The following is an 18,360-nucleotide window of genomic DNA, read 5'->3' on the forward strand; positions in this document are numbered from 1 at the left end:
CTTACTGAGCAGTAAGGAAGCCAAAACGAATTAAATATTTTTCTATTTTTGGAGACCTGAGCACAACATTCTTTTGCTTTTTGTTTATATTGTGAAGACTTAAAGACGTTTGCGTTGTAGTAAATTCTCGAAATTCCGGTAACCAGAGACACCTTCGACTCGGTCTAAACCTCAGCAGTTATGCTGGTATTAAATAATGAAGATGCCTTTTCGTATGTCTGTTTTCGCCCTAATATTTGTTCCAGAAGCTGTGCGCATTCTTGTCCCACTATAAGCTTTTTTAAAACATCTATAATGGCTGCACACCGACTGACGTCATCCACGAAGACAGCAATCAAATTCCAATAAGGAAGGATGTCTGGCAGGAAGACACGATATCTCCAATGCTGGTCACCGCCTGCAAACACGTTTTAAGAGACCAGGATTTTGAACTGCTGGAGATCAGAGCTAATGGAGAATACCTTAGTAATCTATGATTGGCTGATTAGGGAGGGAGGGAGGGAGGGAGTGAGGAAAAGGTCATGCTGGGCTTAACCCTAATGTAAATGCCAGCGTATAAGAGTCTTTGTGCGAAAGCAATAAATCATAACGCGTCTTTGTCTTCTTAATTATACATCGCATTCGGAAGCCGCAACTTGCACTCTACGCGATGCAGCTCATGTATCAGTATCTGGAGATTAAAAGGAGACGCGGTTGCTAGTCATTAAATTGATGCGATCATTGCAAATCATTAGAAGCTTTCAAGTGTTGGTAACAAATAAGCTAATCCAGAATAGTAAACTGTACGTCAACGGGATAGCTATCTGAAGTAAAGCGGAGTTTCTTCGCTGTACAGTGGTGCTCCTTGTAAGAGAGTTCTCGTGTCTGAGGAGTGGTCGGCTGCTTACCTTACGGCGTGGTCAGATCGACGCGACGGTCTTTCTGCAGGATGCTCAGCAGCGCTGAAGTTTACTTCCTCAATACGAACCAGTCGTTGCTCATTCGCCCAATGTCGATGGCTCTCATGGGGATGGCTGGCGCCCCAATCGACACGCGAGTCTACATCATCGGCGGCACCTCCTGCGGTCCAGACGGGCACGCCCTCCAGGCCTCAATCTACATCTTCGACCCGAGCACAGACTCGTAAGTACCCACTGTACGCCACAGAATGGTCTGACGGCGTAGTTTTCCTCTTATTTTTTTTCATCCGTTTGTGTGTGTTTGTGTCGGAGGGGGCGGGATGCTAACCCGCAAAAAAAGTTAAAATGCGTAAAAACCAGCGCACGAAGGCCCCACGCTTGCAGAAAAGGCCGCCCCACTGGGGCCTTTCAGCCTCAATTCAAAGAAAACTTGGTGAGTGCATGACCTTAATTTTTTTTCCTCTATAGCCGCTACGTGAACTGCAGTAGAGAATCGGCGGCAGACGGGCACTCCTCTGTGCTCAGTAAATGCAAACCCCCCGTGTTTTGCAGTTGGACCTGGACCAAGCTGGCAGCGATGATGGAGAAGAGGGCCTTTTTCTCAGCCTTGGACGTACAACGCGATTGGTGGCTAGCAGGGGGCGTCATGCAGCTGAGGCCCAAGGTCAAGTGCACCACGTGTATCGACGTGCTCCGCCTGGCCTCGTCCACCATGGAGCGACCATCTGTCATGCCATCGCCTAGGCACTCTGTTTGCGCGGAAAAAACAGGTGAGAGGGCCAGCGGCAGCCGCTGACAAGCACATTCCGCCACCAGAGGGCTGCAGATAACCCTCTCTGTCTTATTCCGGTCGAAACTGTCGCATGATCCGAGCTGAAGCGCTGGAGCGGTTTATTCGAAGGCACGGTTCGCGATTTAGTGACCTGCTCGGTCCGGTATTTCTCACAACGTGCGCTATAGGTCACCTGTGGGTAGTGTATCCCCATCACACCTATCTCGACGATACTCTGCAGCGAACGAAACGCATCCAGAGAGGAAACAATCAGGTTTGGCGCTTTCGCCCGGTTTGGGGTGAACTGTATGTGCCATTCTTAATGCGACATTATTAAAAACTGCTTTTTCGTCTCGCTCTTATAAACAGGTACATACTGCAGTCTAAAGAACTTATATTGCCAGATGCCCAAATGTTAAGCAAAAATGTTAAATGCTTATTAAGACACCTAACGTTAAATGAAAATTACGCAACAAAAACAACAGAATGCAGGCCGCTCGCCGGTTACACTTAGCCGCATTAATTTACTTTATTAGGTGGTCTTTCCTTTACGAGATACAATGCAAGCGAAGAGCGTGCCGAAATGGATTGAGAAAAGCCAGGGCATGAATAGTTTTCATCGACTACATTTGCTCATTCATGTTATTTGGAAAGCGGTGCGCCAGCGCAAGGCAATATGGACGGGGCGTCATGCTCAAAAAGAACTAAATTAAGCTTAATATCTGATAGCTGACATGGCGTTTGCACCGCGAGAAGTTGAAGGCCTCCAAGGGTGAATCTTCTTGCACAAACTCCGCGAAAGGAGCAACATTGTACTGCTAATTTTGTGCAATACTTGCTGTTGCTGACCCTCATTTGGGAGTCTTTCCACGGATTTCGATTATCGGGTGGAACCGCTTCCAAGCAGCTAATGAACATCGCCTTCTGTGGCGCGTTCTTTCGTCGTACAGCAAACTGAGTGCAACATAGTTAAGGTGATCGAGAGCCACACTGTTGCACTCGTAAGAGCTGTCGAAGGCATCGCTCACGCAGATACACGGCGTCAGGGCAGCCTCGTAGGCATACCCGACATATTTTTTCTTCATGTGTGTTCTAATGGTTCTTCTTATTCACAGTCGTGAGCTTCTTAAATCCGAGGGTGAGAGTGTGAATGGAAACGCCTGGACACCACGCGCAGGATACGAAGTGTACCTGTTTGTGGGCCAAGATGAGAACAACCGCCCACTCGGCGACGTGATCATGTTCGACCGCGCCCGTCGCAGTATCATGCAGTGTGAACCGCTGCCGTGGATCTTGGCGGGCTCAGCCACGGCCGTGATGCCCGAGGATGGTTTGGATTGGCTACGCCTTCGTAGTATATGGGTGAGTCCGGCCACGGGGCGGCTCATCGGCGCCACGTCTTGCTCCACGCGTCTTCTACTGCAACGATCCATCGAAACAAGCGTCCCTGGTTATCAGTGGTCACTCGCGCCTTCATCTTCTTACTAACCTAGTGGAACGCTCTTCTCCCATGAGGCATGTCCCAGACGTGAGAGCTTCGTGCAGTTCCCATTAGCGGTTCATTGGAGAAACCGCCGACAGAGAAGTGTGGTAGCCACGGCTCATATAACAGGGATTTAAAAAGCCAACACATATGACGTACACATATACTATACAGGTCATCCCAGAATAGCTAAATGCAACTGGCAAAAAAGAAACACGCAGACGAAAACAAGACTGGCATGTTGTCCGAGGACAAAATTGGAGTACAGCTGCAGTAGACTGTTATGCCTCAGCAGTGTTTTTGCGTGTAGTTGAACGAATAATTAATATCTATCCTGTAATGAAATAAACGAACCTTAACTACCTTGTGAGTGTATGGAATAAGCACACCGAACGAATAGAACACTTGGCCACGTTAGGACAACTCAACTACGTTACACCTGCCGCAGCTCCTGCGAATGGAACGCGTAAATCCGCCTCATTTGGTTAGTTCCCAACAGCGATACAGCCTTCGTAGTGGTTTTCTGTCTTCAAGGTGCGGTCATTCCACCCATGGATGGACTTGGGCAAGCACCCGCAAGCTGACGTCCCAATGCTTTCAGCAACGAACAATAAGCGGCTGAAAATCGCCTTCACCATTGTTTCTCGAGCATGCCCACGCATGTACTCTTTCAAGCAGGCCGGACTTGGGGGGAGACACGTACTCTTTTTCACAAGCGCGCGCGCAGCCGCCTCCATTGCAGCCATGCCTCCGCACCGCAGCCGCTTTAGGCCACTTCGTCTACGGGGTTGCTGGGATGTCAGCTAATCGTCTCAGATGGGCAAGCCGAAGCAAAAGGGAGGAGCGATGCGTGCTGCAGTAAAGAGAAGAAGCTAAGCTGAATGGCGCCAAACAAATCGTTCGCGATGAGTTGCTCGGAATGAACCCTAACGATTCCAAGAAGTTTATCGTTATCAAGAAAGAGACGTTTTGGAGGCTATTAAATTAAATCAAGAAGGATCCCAAACAATTTAGACGACACACCTGATAATTGTGACCTGTGAAAAGGTATTGCTTTTGTGCTAATTCTTTCCACGCTCTGCACAGAGAAGGAGAAACAATCGGATTGCTTGAAATAATGGTCCCTGGCACTCTTTATGTTCAGTCGTATTGGAAACTGCCACTTATTCCTCATCTTAGAGCTGTCCAGTCATGCTGCATGAGCAGCAAGCACAATGTCCTAGCCTTCAAAGATTAGTTCTTTTTTACATGAACAGCATCCGCAGCATCAGACTTTGCTGTCTGTCGACATGTTTGCCTGCAACAAATCGGCCTTATTTTTTTTATTTCTCATTTTCGTGTGTTTCACAGCCGGGAAAAAAGGCGACGCCAAACATTCGTGAGAGGGCAGCGACCGTCATCCAAAAGGCGTACCGGAATTACCGCAGAGGGGAGAGACTTCAGCCACGCCTAAAAAATGCAAGTAACATTCAAAACTGTGAGCAGGACAGTCGCCTCGCCACGTTTCTGGTAGCAGCAGCCTTTTGTGCCCACGCCATCTTTGTGGCTTGTAAATAAATTATAATTTGATTTGACCAGCGCCGGTGAGCGCATAGCAACCACAACAGTTCACCGCAGGGACGCCCTGGGAGGTCAGTGTACTTGAAGCGGGCTCATCTGCGCGAGAACAAGCGCGTGCTGCCGATATCGCTTGCGCCTGTCCATGTTGAGGTGAGCACAAGCACAAAGCAGTGTGCCAGTATGCTTTCGGGCACACCTTCCTTTTTTCATACTCCTCCTCCTACATATTTTGATGATAATAATAATAATTGGTTTTGAGGAAAAGGAAATGCCGCAATATCTGTCTCATATATCGTTGGACACCTGAACCGCGCCGTAACGGAAGGGATAAAGGAGGGAGTGAAAGAAGAAAGGAAGAGAGGTGCCGTAGTGTGGGGCTCCGGAATAATTTCGACCACCTGGGGATCTTTTACGTGCACTGACATCGCACAGCACCATTTTGATGCCACGAACAGGTCTTAGGCTACTCAAAAATGCAGACGGCGCTTCGTTATTTCTGTCAGCATTTTTTAGCGCACTAGCACTACAGTCCATTACAACTGAAGAATGCAGCGGCGAATTCCTCTCGAAAAAGGCTTTCCAGCCAGTGGCGTCGACCGATTTTGTCAGGCAGAGACTTTACAAGTAAGGGAAGAAGAAAGGCCGTGGGGAGCGGGTTGTTCGGTCTCGAGTGTGGGGTTTTATTAAGGGTATAAGTACCTTCTCCCCGTTTAATCGCGGCTGACACCGTACAAAATCACCCGGACCACACCCCGTGATCGCGTACGCTACCGAGCGCTGCCGACCACGGCTGGCTTTCCTCTGGGGGAAACAAAGCAGCGACACTGGCTGGCACAAAGGAGGCATTTATTGCGACAATAACGCTAGCTAGCAACAAAATACGTGAAGGAATCGAAGTCGGACGACTCACCAGCACGGTTACGAGCGAATGTTCGCCCACGCTAGGGCTGGGGAGACACTCCACGGCCGGACGGGATGAGATGCAGGAGTACGTTCTCTCCCACGAGGATTCGCACCGCTGGCAAACAGTGGGGAGCAGTGCCTACACGTCCGTACGCGACGAGATCCCCACCTGAAGAGAGGCTGCGTTCCAATACTCCCAAGTAGACGGCTACTTAGACGTCTAGCCGGACAGCCGACATCTTGGGACGCGTTCTATTTCCCAGCGAAGCAGTCTACTAAGACTGCTTCGCCGAAGTCCACATCGATGCAGGCTAACTTGCGGTCTAAAGATGGCGGAGCTGATATACGCGGATCAGCGAGTCATGCTTTTGCGGGCGTCGGACTGTACACGGAGTATACGAAAGGAAAAATGTGAGTAACTCCATTATGTTATTTGCTACGCAAACTAGTGGCTAATTAATCTTCGTGGATGTGCGATTCCTAGCAGTGAATCACGCAGGAGAAAATCGTGCAGTTGAGAGCTTTGCTACAGCAGCGGACGCTGTAGGTCTGTTTACGTGGTCTGTTAATATACGTGATCCGGCATCTGACGATGCCGGATCTTAATTAGCACCTTTATTTTAGAGATTAATACTCGTGGCTGTCGTTGGGTTACTTGACGGGCGTTAAGACGGCTGGCGTGACGGTTAACAAATGTGTTCTGTGGCTGTATTATTTGCATCAACTCTTTCGCGCACATTCTTTTTTATCTCTACACTCCCAGAACAAACACACCGGCATGTTGCGAATTGATTTTAGTCTTTGCAAGATTAAAGCTGGCTGCTGTTTTTATGTTTCTCGCCGTCTCCGAGTACCACGTACGGCAGACAGGTTTAATGGCACGCATGTGTTTTCCTGTTGCAGTGTATATTAGCCGTATCGCATTTCGCGCATATAAATTACAGTCTTTCGTATTCTTTCTTATGTTTACAGGGCCGTTTCCACGAGCACGTTCGAGGAGCATGTACAGTTTAGCATCAATAATAAAAGAATAATCGCATATCTCTTTAGCGTCGTCTTCGGAGAGCGGCCCCGTCTGCTACAAGTAGACTGATCGATAGGCACATCCATCAGTCCGGTTTACGCGCAGTCATTGCAGAAAAAATGTGCAAACTTGTATAAAAGACGTTATTAATGATCGTTATTGCTCAGTTTGAGAAAAATTCTACTACAACTGTTCATAAGCTTTAGTTACATTGTTATGCCGCGAGGCGGCGTGAGCAGTAGAAGAGTTCAAATACATGGACATGTAGACGGCTAACTAGACGTCAGACTAGACGTCTTGTTAGACGTCTAGAGTATTCGAACGCAGCCAGAGTGCTCTCCCGCACGCACTCAGCAGTCAGCCGTCCGTGGCGCTCATGCCTTTGCGACGTAGCGCCCTCTCTTGTTAAGTAACTATGGAGGGTCACGGGGCGTCCGTCCTCCCCCCCTCCGTTCGGAGGGTGCATCGCGGGAAACCGTCTCTAGGGCTGAAGACAAAGACCCCTATTCCTTTCCTGTCTACAGCGTCTGCTGCAGAGCCATATCTGGACGACAGTATTGGCTGGAGGGCCACCTCTGAGGGGCATTCGCAGCTGCATCCTTTGAGTTGAAAGCCTTCCTGTCTGTAATCGAACCCTAAAGAGGACAGGCTCCCACACACAACCTGGTGGACAGGTTGCCTCGCTGGACGCCTCGCTAGCGAAAAAGCCGTCCTGTCTGCGGTTGAAGCCTGGGGATGGCAGGCTTCCCACAACCCGGTGGGCAGGTTGCCACCTGCCCACCATGGCAGGTGGACAAGTGGAAAGGAGGAAAATTTGTTTCGCCGCAGATGCAGTGAAGTGTCGCAACAGCTACATCAATGTGGAAAAGGAAATGATGTCGCACTAGTTGCTCCCACTATCAAACAAGTAACACGATAGCTACAGCTGATTGGAGAGGCGGTAATCTGCGTCACGTCTTCAGATTGCAGCATAGCTCGAACCACAGATCGGTCCGGCCCTGACACAGGAACTGAAAAGTAAAAAGCTCTCCTTGTTTGACAGCCTGGCAGCGAAGAGGCGCAGTTGTTTAGTTTTGTGCAATACGCTCTTCTCTACATGACGCTGCTAAAAGGACGCGCCGCCACAATGCCTCAGAACTTCACAACGGATTCAGAAGTGGTAAGCGCTTAGATGATAGCCTGTTCGTGCTTACCCACTGCACAGAAATATCCAAGACGGAAAACAGACCTCTGTATTTAGCTTTCTTTGCATAAGCGGTGTATACTACAATGTGAACAGGAAACTCCTCTGGAAGATGTTAAAAGATTAAGGTGTTGGCCTTGAGCTAATTGATTTTATACATGAAATACAATGAGAAAATGAAGTTTAAATAACATGGGAACATATAAGAGTACAACTGTCGAGGTACACAAGGATTAAGGCAAGGTTGTCCTTTATCACAGCTGATGTTCATGCTTTATATGATAAGTATGGAAAGAAGGCTGCTAGGATACTAGGAAGCAATCTAGGTTATAATCTGTCGTACAGATTACGCGGAAGGCTAGCTTAGCAACGACTAGCGAGTTTAATGTATACGGACGATATTGTACGGCTAGCAGAGAGCCAGGAAGATTTGCAAACTTTTGTTAATTCCTGTGGAGACGAAGGAGACAGTCTAGGTGTCAGTTTTAGCGCGACTAGGTCAGGTGTGATGACTTTCAACGTTACAAGTGATCAGGTAATTATAATAGAAGGCCATGAAATACCCCGAGCGGCCGAATACAAATACCTCGGGGTATGGGTAAACAAAGGGCCGAGGTACACGGAAAAGCACGAACAGACTGTCATAGCAAAAGGACGAAGAGATTCCGGGAAAATGAAACATAGGGCATTGTGGGGGTACATTAGATACTGAGAGGTATTTGGAAACGAATAATGGTGCCTGCGCTTACTTTCGGGAATGCGGTGTTGTGCTTGAGGGAAGAAGTTCAGTCGAGGTTAAAAGTAAATGAGAGAGCTGTTGGAAGATTAGCACAAGGTGCCCAGGGGAAAACCACCAACGCCGTAGTAGCGGGGAATATGGGCTGATCATCCTTCGAAACACGGGAGCCTCAGAGTAAAATACTATACGAAGAACGCCTGAGGAAATTGGACGATAGCTCGTGGGCAGTTAAGGTATAAAAATATCTACACAGAAAGAGCGGTTACTCACAGTGGCAGAAAAGCACTATAAAGCTAACCAGTAAGCATGCCAGACACGAGGACGGAAAAAGAAAGAGCATTGAACGACAAATTAAAAACGAGGAAGGAAAAATTTGATAGATTCAATGGAAAACAAGCATAGTGTAGAACAATAACGATACTGGAAAAGGAAGATCAGGAAGAAAGCGTTTTATGAAACTCAAGAGGCAGTGCCCTACTCTTTGAAGCTAGGTCAGGGTGTCTTAGAACGCGCAGCTACAAAAAGAAATTTAATGGAGAAGATGACACACGTGTTGCGTGTGGTAAATTTGGAGAAACAATAGAACACCTCGTACTAAACTGTGATGGTATCCATTCCGATGTTGATGCAGCCAAAGTCAATCTTCCTGAGGCCCTAGGGTTTAGAGATAACAAAAGTCATGTAAATAAATCTGTGGTTGAAATTTGCGAAACGCGATTCGAAGATTTGTGGCTCAAAAGCAGAGATGTAACATAGCGTTAAAAGCATAGAAAGACGTATTTTAAAGAAATGGCGAATTTTATTAACTTACAACACAGTTAAACAAAAATAAAGGGAATAAACTCAGCATTGTAGCAACTGCCATCACCCCGTTTCAAATGGGACGCTCCTAGCTTCCATCCATCCATCCAGAAGAACGTTTCCACAGGGTTCTACCCCATCTGCCCGCCGCATTCTGGCTGTGCTTATATTGCGCCCGACAGCTCTGAACGGGAAAGCCTTGACGCAAGCACAGACTTCCGCTTTCTCACTGACACGCAGACCTGGCCTCCCCCTGCGCGCTCCACTGAAACGCTTGAAAGCCACTGGGATGCCAACGGCGCTGAGGCCTCCGGAGCAACACAGTACCTGCGGCAGCAAACATTCCCTGAAAACATGGACCCCAACCTGGGTATGGTGGGTCGCATGGATGGCTCCTTCCTCAAAACCAAGTGAGTGACATCTCAAGCTCAACAACACTACTCATAACTAAATGCTGCTCGCCAACAGTCGCGCCACCACTTTTCATTCGGCCGCAGTGATGCGGTCCTTCCTTCTTTTCCACATTTTCGTGCTGCTGAAGTGAATTTTACGCTCGCGCTTTTCTCTCAGCTTCGCATGTCATGCTCTCTGATAGCGTTGTTGGGATTCAGGTAGCGTGACTGGGCCGGAGAAGAGACCACGACGATCGGAGGAAGAAAACTGGGAAAACATTATACAAAGACTGTTTACATAAAGTACAAGTAAGGACAACTGTGTGTGCCTCTGAGTAAAGGGAGCTTCTTAGCAGTCGGGAGTCTCTCCCAGCAAAGGGTATCTCTCAAGAGGGGGGCTTTCCCCCTGTTACTAAACCAATAGCTCGTTAAATACTCTTCGTATTCCCCAGATCCCTAGCTGGGGAATACAGTTCGCAGAATGGCCAATCAAACGATGCCTCTAATGGTACCACCCACGGCAGGGCGGTCCTTATGTTCTCTCGCAGCTCGGTCGAGGGAAAGGGAACAGGACCCGGTCACGTTGTCGTCCACGGGGCCTCTACGTGGGCGAGCACGTGGGTCCGGACTGCACCCATGTGGAACATGAAGGCGCCTGCGTGACCCAGGAATGCGGGCTGTCTCCTAGCAGGGGTTGAAAGATCTTGTACTGACGACCGGAACGCGGAACCTGTGTCGAAGGCGCAGCTCTCGGGCAATTGTTCAAACCCAGCGTGACTGAAGCGGACAACACTGATCTTGTACTTCGCCGTCTCATGACCGGAACGTGGAACCTCTGTCGAAGGGGCAGCTCTCGGGATATTGTTCAACCCCAGCGTGACCGAAGAGGACAACACTTCGTTCGTCGACCCGTTGGGATGTTCTAACACGTGGGGACGCTATTATCGTCGCTGCTTCCGACATTCGTGCAGCCACGTTTCTTGCAGAGGGCTCATTCACCTTCGTGGTGGTTTTCAGGAAATTCCGGACCGGGTAGTCCGTGTCTTTATGCATTTGGGCTGGAAGGCATGTCAGGAAACAGCACCACCGCCACCAGACAATGCGTCGGGAAGATGAGCTGCTCCTACGCAGCTCGGCTGACAGGAGGTGCGAGAATGAGTTCTCGTTCTGAAGTTCTCCAGGACTCTCCTGCTCTACAAGGAAAATCCAGCTCCGTGATCTCTGCGATGCGAGCCAAACGGGACAACAAACGCCAAGCCGCACACAACAAAAGCGAGTACTCAAGATAGAAGGAAAATTAGAATTGGTCTACAATCGGTTGGAAAGGTTGAAACGATCTCGGATGTCACCCGGGCAGGGAGGAATCAACCGAGAGGTTAAAAGGAGGCTTGTAATTTTGGACCAAGCTATTCCCTATTCCTAACTAGCACAATTGACCATACGGTCTTCCTTTCGTTCTGCATGGCAGCAGACACGACATAAATGTGCAAAGCTTGGACAACAAACAGTACAGAAGCAACATACTGCACAAAATACTGCTAAAACAGTAGCATCTCCAGGAGCTCTCGCCAGCTACCTAAGCTACTATGTCCAAGAGGGGCTTCGCTCGTGCTTCCGTGTCAGCGAAGACTATACACGTAACAACCGCTGAAAGTAATTTTCTTTCAAAACCGCATAACAAACCAAACACTCATCTCGAGGCGCCTACACGAGAAGCTACGCATCATAGACCCGTGACTCAACCTCTGTATTTCCGCTTTCAGCGAACACTCTCAGTGCGCAGCTAAACCTACGCACAACAATTCGCTTCAAGCTTATCAGCATAACCTTAAAGAAAAGAAACAGAACATAAGATAATCTCGCTGTTAAGATTACATCTTCAAATAGATTGTTGCTACAGCGTTCGTTTGCACTACACTAGACTGTACAACACTTAGTGGTTAAACTAAGATCAAGGCTACATCACTACAGCACAAAATTCCTGAGGAGTACAAAATTCTGCTCAGCCTTAAAAATCTCAAATCTTAGTTCTAATGAATAAAAAAGCAAACACTAAATACAAAGAGGGCTTTGTCCTGGAATACGCCTTAAAACCATTTTGCGATTCATGGAATAAACTGTTCCTTGAGGCGCGCACAGCGCGGACGCGGTCGACGGCCGCTCTACCAGCCAAGACATAGCCTCCTATGGGCAAGGCTTCGCAAATCTTGAGTGGCTGATTTGCTATGCCTCTGTCAACACCCTCCATAGAATTTCCTCTGTGCGATATGTGTCCAGAGCCTGGGTAATTCTCGGAAAGCCTAAATCGGGAGGGGCGCTTCTTCCTTTCTCTTTTCCCTGCATAGTGTGTCCCCCTCCGACACGCGCGCGTTCCGTGGCGCATTTTTGTGTGGCGCTGCGCGCCCTTCTGCATAGCACGCCGTACGCGTCACGTGTCTTAGGACAACATCTGTCGTGGTGCCACAATGAAACAGGTGGCTTTCGCCCTACACGCATAGTTGGTAGGTTTTGCACGCGACGCCTTTCGGATTTCCTGTGCCGCGGCGAAGATGTCAGGTCGTTACACTGCTGATTAGCCTTAACACTTTCGGTGTTTTTGACCAGCTCATCTTTCTTCTTCGTGCAGCTGACCTCTGGGAAACGGTGTAAGTTTCTCGATTACTTCTCAAGGTGTCGTCAGGCGCTATGCTTCAGGACCTCGCCTCAGCATCGAGAGTTGACGCATCAATCTCCGAAAGCTCGTTGCGTTCGCTATGTTTCTTGCGTGGCGGCATCACCTGTGCTTGGCTCTCAGTGCGAGGCGACGGTTCACTTGACGAACCGTTCGCTGCCATTTCTTCTGTACACGATAGCTCATTTTCCTGCGGTCTATCACTAGCCGCAGTTACTAGCTGCTCTTTGTTTCGATGCAGCGCTGAGCCGCATTCTGCGCTTACAATCGAACTGTCAGCGGGCGCTCTCCGTCGACCACTGCCCGCCGGAAACTCACAACAGTCTGCCTGCGTTAGAACGTCTGCAGAAAATAACAGTTCGCTGTTCTCAGGCTTGTAATTCGGAGCAGCGGTCCGGGTAACAACAATCTGAGCGCCATCGAACTTCAAGTAACTACGTGACGCTCTCTCCCGGAAAGCTCTCTTTATGTGCGGTGACATATAAGTTCGCCGCAGTCTTTCTGGCGCGGAATCTCTGCCTCATTTGCCATAGCGGCATCTGTATCAGGCCTAGAACCGGCCCTTTCTCTGCTCTTCCGAGCAACAATTATGTCCCTAGCTGACCAAGCGGCGTTCGTGGGCTGGTCGCTGACACTCTGATGGGAGCGCTGCCCGCTGGCACCACTAAGATATTTAGAGTCCGTCTCTGTACGTGTGACGAAGCAGCGGAAGAGGGCTCTTTTCGCTATTTCGTAGCTGTCGGCATCCTCGTCGGACAGCCGCGCTAATACGGCGAAGACATCACAAGAGAGGATAGCCGGCAACATCCAAGGCCAGTCGCCCTGGCCTACCTGCTCTTCCGTGCAGGTCCGCTCGAATTTCGTCAAGTAACTTCTGAAGCTCTCGCCTCTTCGGAAAGCCCGCAAACGATCTCGAGCTCTACGCCACTGAACTAAACGCGTGAGCTCATGTAGCTCTCGTCTGCGTTGTTCTTCTAGCTCAGCCGCTAGCTGCGCCCGTTGCTTACAACTATCCTCCCATTCTCTATCTACTTCCTCACGAAACATTCGTCTTTCTTCTTACTCAAGAAGGTATTGCTTCTCTTGCTCCTCGCGGAGCCATCGCCTTTCCTGTTTTTCAAGAAGATAATGTTCCTCCTTCTCTTGGCGAATCGTTCCTCTTTCTTCTCTTTTCCCTCGCTGATCATTCGTTTTTCAACCTCAGCTTTTCGTTCCAAAATCGTCGCCCACGCTTCGCCTGCCTCCACGACTGTCACCTCTTCCGCCTGTATAACATCCATGATCGCTTCTCTCGTTTTAGTAAGGTCTACTGAAATCCCCAATCTAGAGTTTCAAGGAGGTATTTTACCTTGAACTTCTCCATCGCTGATCACACCTCGTGCCGCTAACCCCGCTAAAACACAAGCTGCACCTTGAAGCAAACAATACACAAACCTGCGAAATTTCATTCCCCAGATGAGCAAAGTCCGACTACTAACATGTGCCTGTGCTAGTGCGGTCAGGTGAAATGAATGGCAATCATCGAGCACTCACCCTACCGAGATACAGCTGACGTCGTCAGTCCCGTAGAGGCCGGGGTTCGTTGGAGCCGGTGACCTGACGCGTTCATCTCTCGGTCTTAAGAAGCGTAGCTGATTTCATCAGTCAATCACGCAGATGCCGGGGCCCATTGGAGCTGGTAACTTGACGCGGGCATCCCACCACTGCCACTAGTTTTTGGGATTCAGGTAGCATGACTGGGCCGGAGAAGAGACGGGGACGATCGGAGGTAGAAAACATGGAAATCTTTATACAAAGACTATTTACATAATGTACAAGTACGGGCAACTGAGAGTGCCTCTCAGTAAAAGGAGCTTCTTAGCAGTCGGGAGTCTCTCCCAGCCAAGGGTATCTCTCAAGAGGGGGGCTCTCCTCCTGTTACCAAACCAGCAGCTCGTTAAATACGCTTCGTATTCCCCAGATCTCTAGCTGGGGAATACAGCTCGAAGAGTGAAGTCCAATCAAACGATGGCACTGATGGTACCACCCACGGCAGGGTGATCCTGATGTCGTCTCGCAGCTCGGTCGAGGGAAAGGGAACAGGAACCGGTCACATTGTCGTCCACACGGCCTCCAGGTGGGCACGCACGTGGGTACGGACTGCGCCCATGTGGAACAGGAAGGCGCCTGCGTGACACAGGAATACGGGCTGTCTCCCAGCAGGGGTCGAAAGGTTTTGTACTGATGACCGGAACGTGGAACCTGTGTCGAAGGCGCATTTCTCGGCCAATTGTTCAACCCCAGCGTGACTGAAGAGGGCAACACTGATCTTGTACTTCATCGTCTGATGACCGGACCGTGGAACCTCTGTCGAAGGCGCAGCTCACGGGCAATTCTTCAACCCCAGCGTGACCGAAGAGGACAACACTCCGTTCGTCGACCCGATGGCGTGTTCGAACACGTGGGGACGATATTTTCGACGCTGCTTCCGACATTTCTGCAGCCACGTTTCTTCCAGAGGGCCCATTCACCTTCGCGGTGGTTCTCAGGGAATGCCGGATCGGGGAGTATGTGTCTTCACGCATTTTGCTGGAAGGCATGCCAGACATAACGTGTATGTTTACTGAACACGAGCGATTGAACAGGGGCACCTGCCTCGTAGCATGACTGAAGTGGAAGCGAGCGCCTTGAGGTGCGTCCGTCCGTCCGTCCATCCATCCATCCATCCATCCATCCATCCATCCATCCATCCATCCATCCATCCATCCATCCATGCATCCATCCATCCATCCATCCATCCATCCATCCATCCATCCATCCATCCATCCATCCATCCATCCATTCATTCATTCATTCATTCATCCATCCATCCATCCATCCATCCATCCATCCATCCATCCATCCATCCATCCATCCATCCATCCATTCATTCATTCATTCATTCATTCATTCATTCATTCAAGTCTATTGAAGGCCGTAGTAGTCTTCGAATTCTGAGACCACATCATCCACGGCTGATAATCAGTTCTTTCGTGGGCCCTCCTCCCGCTTCGCCCCGACGTTGATGACGGGCGACACTCTGTTGCTGAACTTTTATATACTATAGTCGCGTCCACAGAGGCTTGGCCCTGAGCTGTCGAGAACATTTAACGAGCACTCGACGAGAGTCGCGTGTAAGAAACAAGCAAATCCAACTGTCCCAGTTGTGGCAAGGTCCCCAGGTAACAGGAAAGTTTGATGTTTCATGGCGACAAAGGTGGCCACTTTTTCTTGTGTTGCTCTCAAAGTTTCCTAGGCACAAAACACAGAGCCGAACCAGTATCGACGATCATATGATGACCAAATGTGCATGCTATCGGCCGCGTCCTCCAATGTTTCCTCTTTCCCAATCAAGGGTTGGCCTTCTTCGAGCATGGATTTTCTGGCGTTCCTAGCTCATGTCGCTAAGACGCTTTGTTGCAAGGTAAATGAACCTGCCGCAGAGGTAGCGGCGAGCTTTCATCCACCTACAGACGTTTATATCGTGTTTGTGCTTCCGCACCGTCCACATTGTTACCGCCTGTCCAAAGCCGTCGGCACGCGCTTATCTTCTTTACAGCTGTTAACTCCCAAGAAATCACGTTGTTTCCCCTTTCCGCTGCCACAGAGCAGAACACTGTTGCTTTGGCCTTCTGCAGGGGGGCTCTGTTTTCGCCAACAACTGTTTTTGCAAGGCACATGACCTGACGCCGCAAACTATTATCCTGAAGCATTCTATGGAGCATGCGCAACAGGAGGCAGCCATCCGCTATTTGCCGAAATTCTTTATCAAATTCTCGAGACTCACCTGCAGACTGGCGCCGGTTGAAAAAGCGGAGACTGTCCGTTATTTCGATGCTCTTAGGGTCAATACTCATTTAGGACTTCGACTAATTCTTCGTACTTCACTGCGTTTGGATTTTTTGGTGCCACTTTTCCTGGAAGCACTTTGTGCGCGTGTTCAATGTAGAACTGAGAAACACCCTCTTCTCAATTCAACCGCATATTTCCGTTGTTTCGAGGAAGGCTTCAACTTTCGTAAGATACGCCCTCGATTTGTCATTGTGGTTGTCACACTCGGGAAGCTGGTGATGCGCCATGGCCAAAGCGGTTGCACCCAGCGGCTCAGTCTTGACCGGCGTTTGAGGTTGGCGCACGTCGTGGGTTCTCTCTGAGGCACCGCCCCCCGCACCACCGCTCGAGCGCGGTGCTTGTACTGATTATCGACGCTGAGCGTTGGCCGGTAGGTCCACCATTTTAAGTGCCAGCAGGTCTCCCGCTTTCATCAGCCGTCGAAAACATCCAGCCGCAAGCGCCTAGCGACGCTAATGCCAGACAAAGCCCCGAATTAGAACGTTCGTGTCAACTGTCAACTCTACGGACGGCGTCGGAGGCGATATCATCTGCGAGCTCGCGTTCCAAACGATACAACGGTGCTTGGGTTACTGCAGTGGGAGGAGGTGTATAAAAGCGGCACCGGAGGTCTTCAGATTAGGATATAGAGAAGATTGACACGTCGGTTAAAATCATCTTATCTCGTAGTTGGAAGAGGGAATTTGTTTGCGTTCCCACCCTAGTGTTTTTTTCTCGTAGTTTTAGTGATAGAAATATTGCCCCAGGAGTTGGGCAGAATATACTGCCGAAACCAGAAGCGCGCCTGATGATAGCTTACTCCCTTTTTGGGCTAGTTTTTGTTTCGAGTGTAATAGCCGTGAAACTTCAGCTCAGCAAGTTTAATCCTGGATGCCGGTACACAATGCTAAGCGTTCCTTTTCAGACTTAACTTAGCTCACGGAATAAATTTCAGCTTTACTTGGAAGTACGGGATACAAAATTCAAGCACAGATGGCATTGCAGTACGACGTGTCAGACCGCAAACGGGTCACGGTCTAAGGGCGCCAGCAGTTTCTGTGTACATGTACCACTACTGTTAAGATATGTACCATCCCTGTCCCTAGCAAAACTGCGACGGCACCTCCGGACGTCCTGGCGCCCACGACCCACCCGACGCCTCAGGTGCACCCGGTTCTCCTGTCATCCCCCGCCCATCCAGCCTCCCTGGTGCCCGCGGCCCTCAAGGCATCCCCGGCAGACACGGCGCCGCTGGCCATCAAGGCACCTCCAGCCCCGCCGGCCCTCCCGGCACACGCGACTCTCCCGGCGCCCCCAGCCCTCCCGCCGCCCCCGGCCCACCCAGCTTACGCAGCCGACCAGGAGCCCTCGGTACTCCCGGCGCCCCCGGACTCACCGCCACCGCCTGCGCGGCGCAGAAGCCACCGAATTAGGAGGAAGCCGGATAGGTGGGGTTACTAGGGGCACGGTCCATTGCCTGGAATAAATGTGACTCTGTCAGCGCACGGCGCAACCGCTGTTTGCGCCTGCCATCCGGATTGCCGGATGTCGTCATCTTAAACGCGTTGGTATCACAGTTCCGTACAGGTGCCAACAAAAGTTTTCGGTACGCCTAAATCGCAAAAAACGTCAATTTTCTCGCTGATTAGACGCGCAGTCAGGCACCGAGGGCTGGACTGAGCCTTTCGCACTGTAAACTACGAAGTACACCCTTCAGTTGATGGCTGTTTGCTTAGGCTCCAGAGTAATTACGATTAGCTGTAATTTTCGCGTTCCGAACGTGCACGCTGTCTTTTCTTTGTGCAGTCGTCACAAACCCCTAAAACGTGAAGAGCACCGCGCGCATCCACTCGCGCGTTTATGTGGCAGCCAGTTTTAAAACGTACACTTTTACGAGAGCACTAGCGGTCGCTGCTGCATTCAAGGCATCTTGTGATCGGCCTGGGCCTGGAAACAACTTCGTGTCAAAAAAGGCACCATGGGTGGTCTCCTACCGGTCTAGAGTTTTTGTCCGACTGGCTGAGTGGCCCGCAAAGCGCCCTCTCACGAGAAAATTGGAATGGGGGGGTGGGGGTACTAGGCCT

At 50.0% G+C, this 18,360-nt stretch overlaps 1 protein-coding gene across 1 annotated transcript; it reads left to right on the forward strand.

Moving 5' to 3' along the window:
- The first annotated feature begins 1,462 nt into the window (after positions 1–1,462).
- Positions 1,463–17,761, forward strand: LOC144135219 (beta-scruin-like). The gene is made up of 5 exons (XM_077667961.1): positions 1,463–1,669; positions 2,849–3,033; positions 4,505–4,612; positions 9,605–9,774; positions 17,383–17,761. Exons 1-5 carry the CDS (start codon positions 1,477–1,479, stop codon positions 17,735–17,737), a joined length of 1,011 nt encoding a protein of 336 aa, XP_077524087.1. The 5' UTR covers positions 1,463–1,476; the 3' UTR covers positions 17,738–17,761.
- The last annotated feature ends 599 nt before the right edge of the window (positions 17,762–18,360 follow it).

The sequence above is a fragment of the Amblyomma americanum genome, chromosome 1, assembly GCF_052857255.1.
Source record: "Amblyomma americanum isolate KBUSLIRL-KWMA chromosome 1, ASM5285725v1, whole genome shotgun sequence".
Taxonomy (NCBI): domain Eukaryota; kingdom Metazoa; phylum Arthropoda; class Arachnida; order Ixodida; family Ixodidae; genus Amblyomma; species Amblyomma americanum.

Coding starts and splice junctions, on each gene's coding strand:
- LOC144135219 (XM_077667961.1), top strand. CDS start 1,477: ATGATGGAGAAGAGGGCCTTTTTCTCAGCCTTGGACGTACAACGCGAT. Junction 1,670..2,848: donor TGTTTGCGCGGAAAAAACAG/GTGAGAGGGCCA, acceptor CACCACGCGCAG/GATACGAAGTGTACCTGTTT. Junction 4,613..9,604: donor TTCAGCCACGCCTAAAAAAT/GCAAGTAACATT, acceptor ACTGACACGCAG/ACCTGGCCTCCCCCTGCGCG.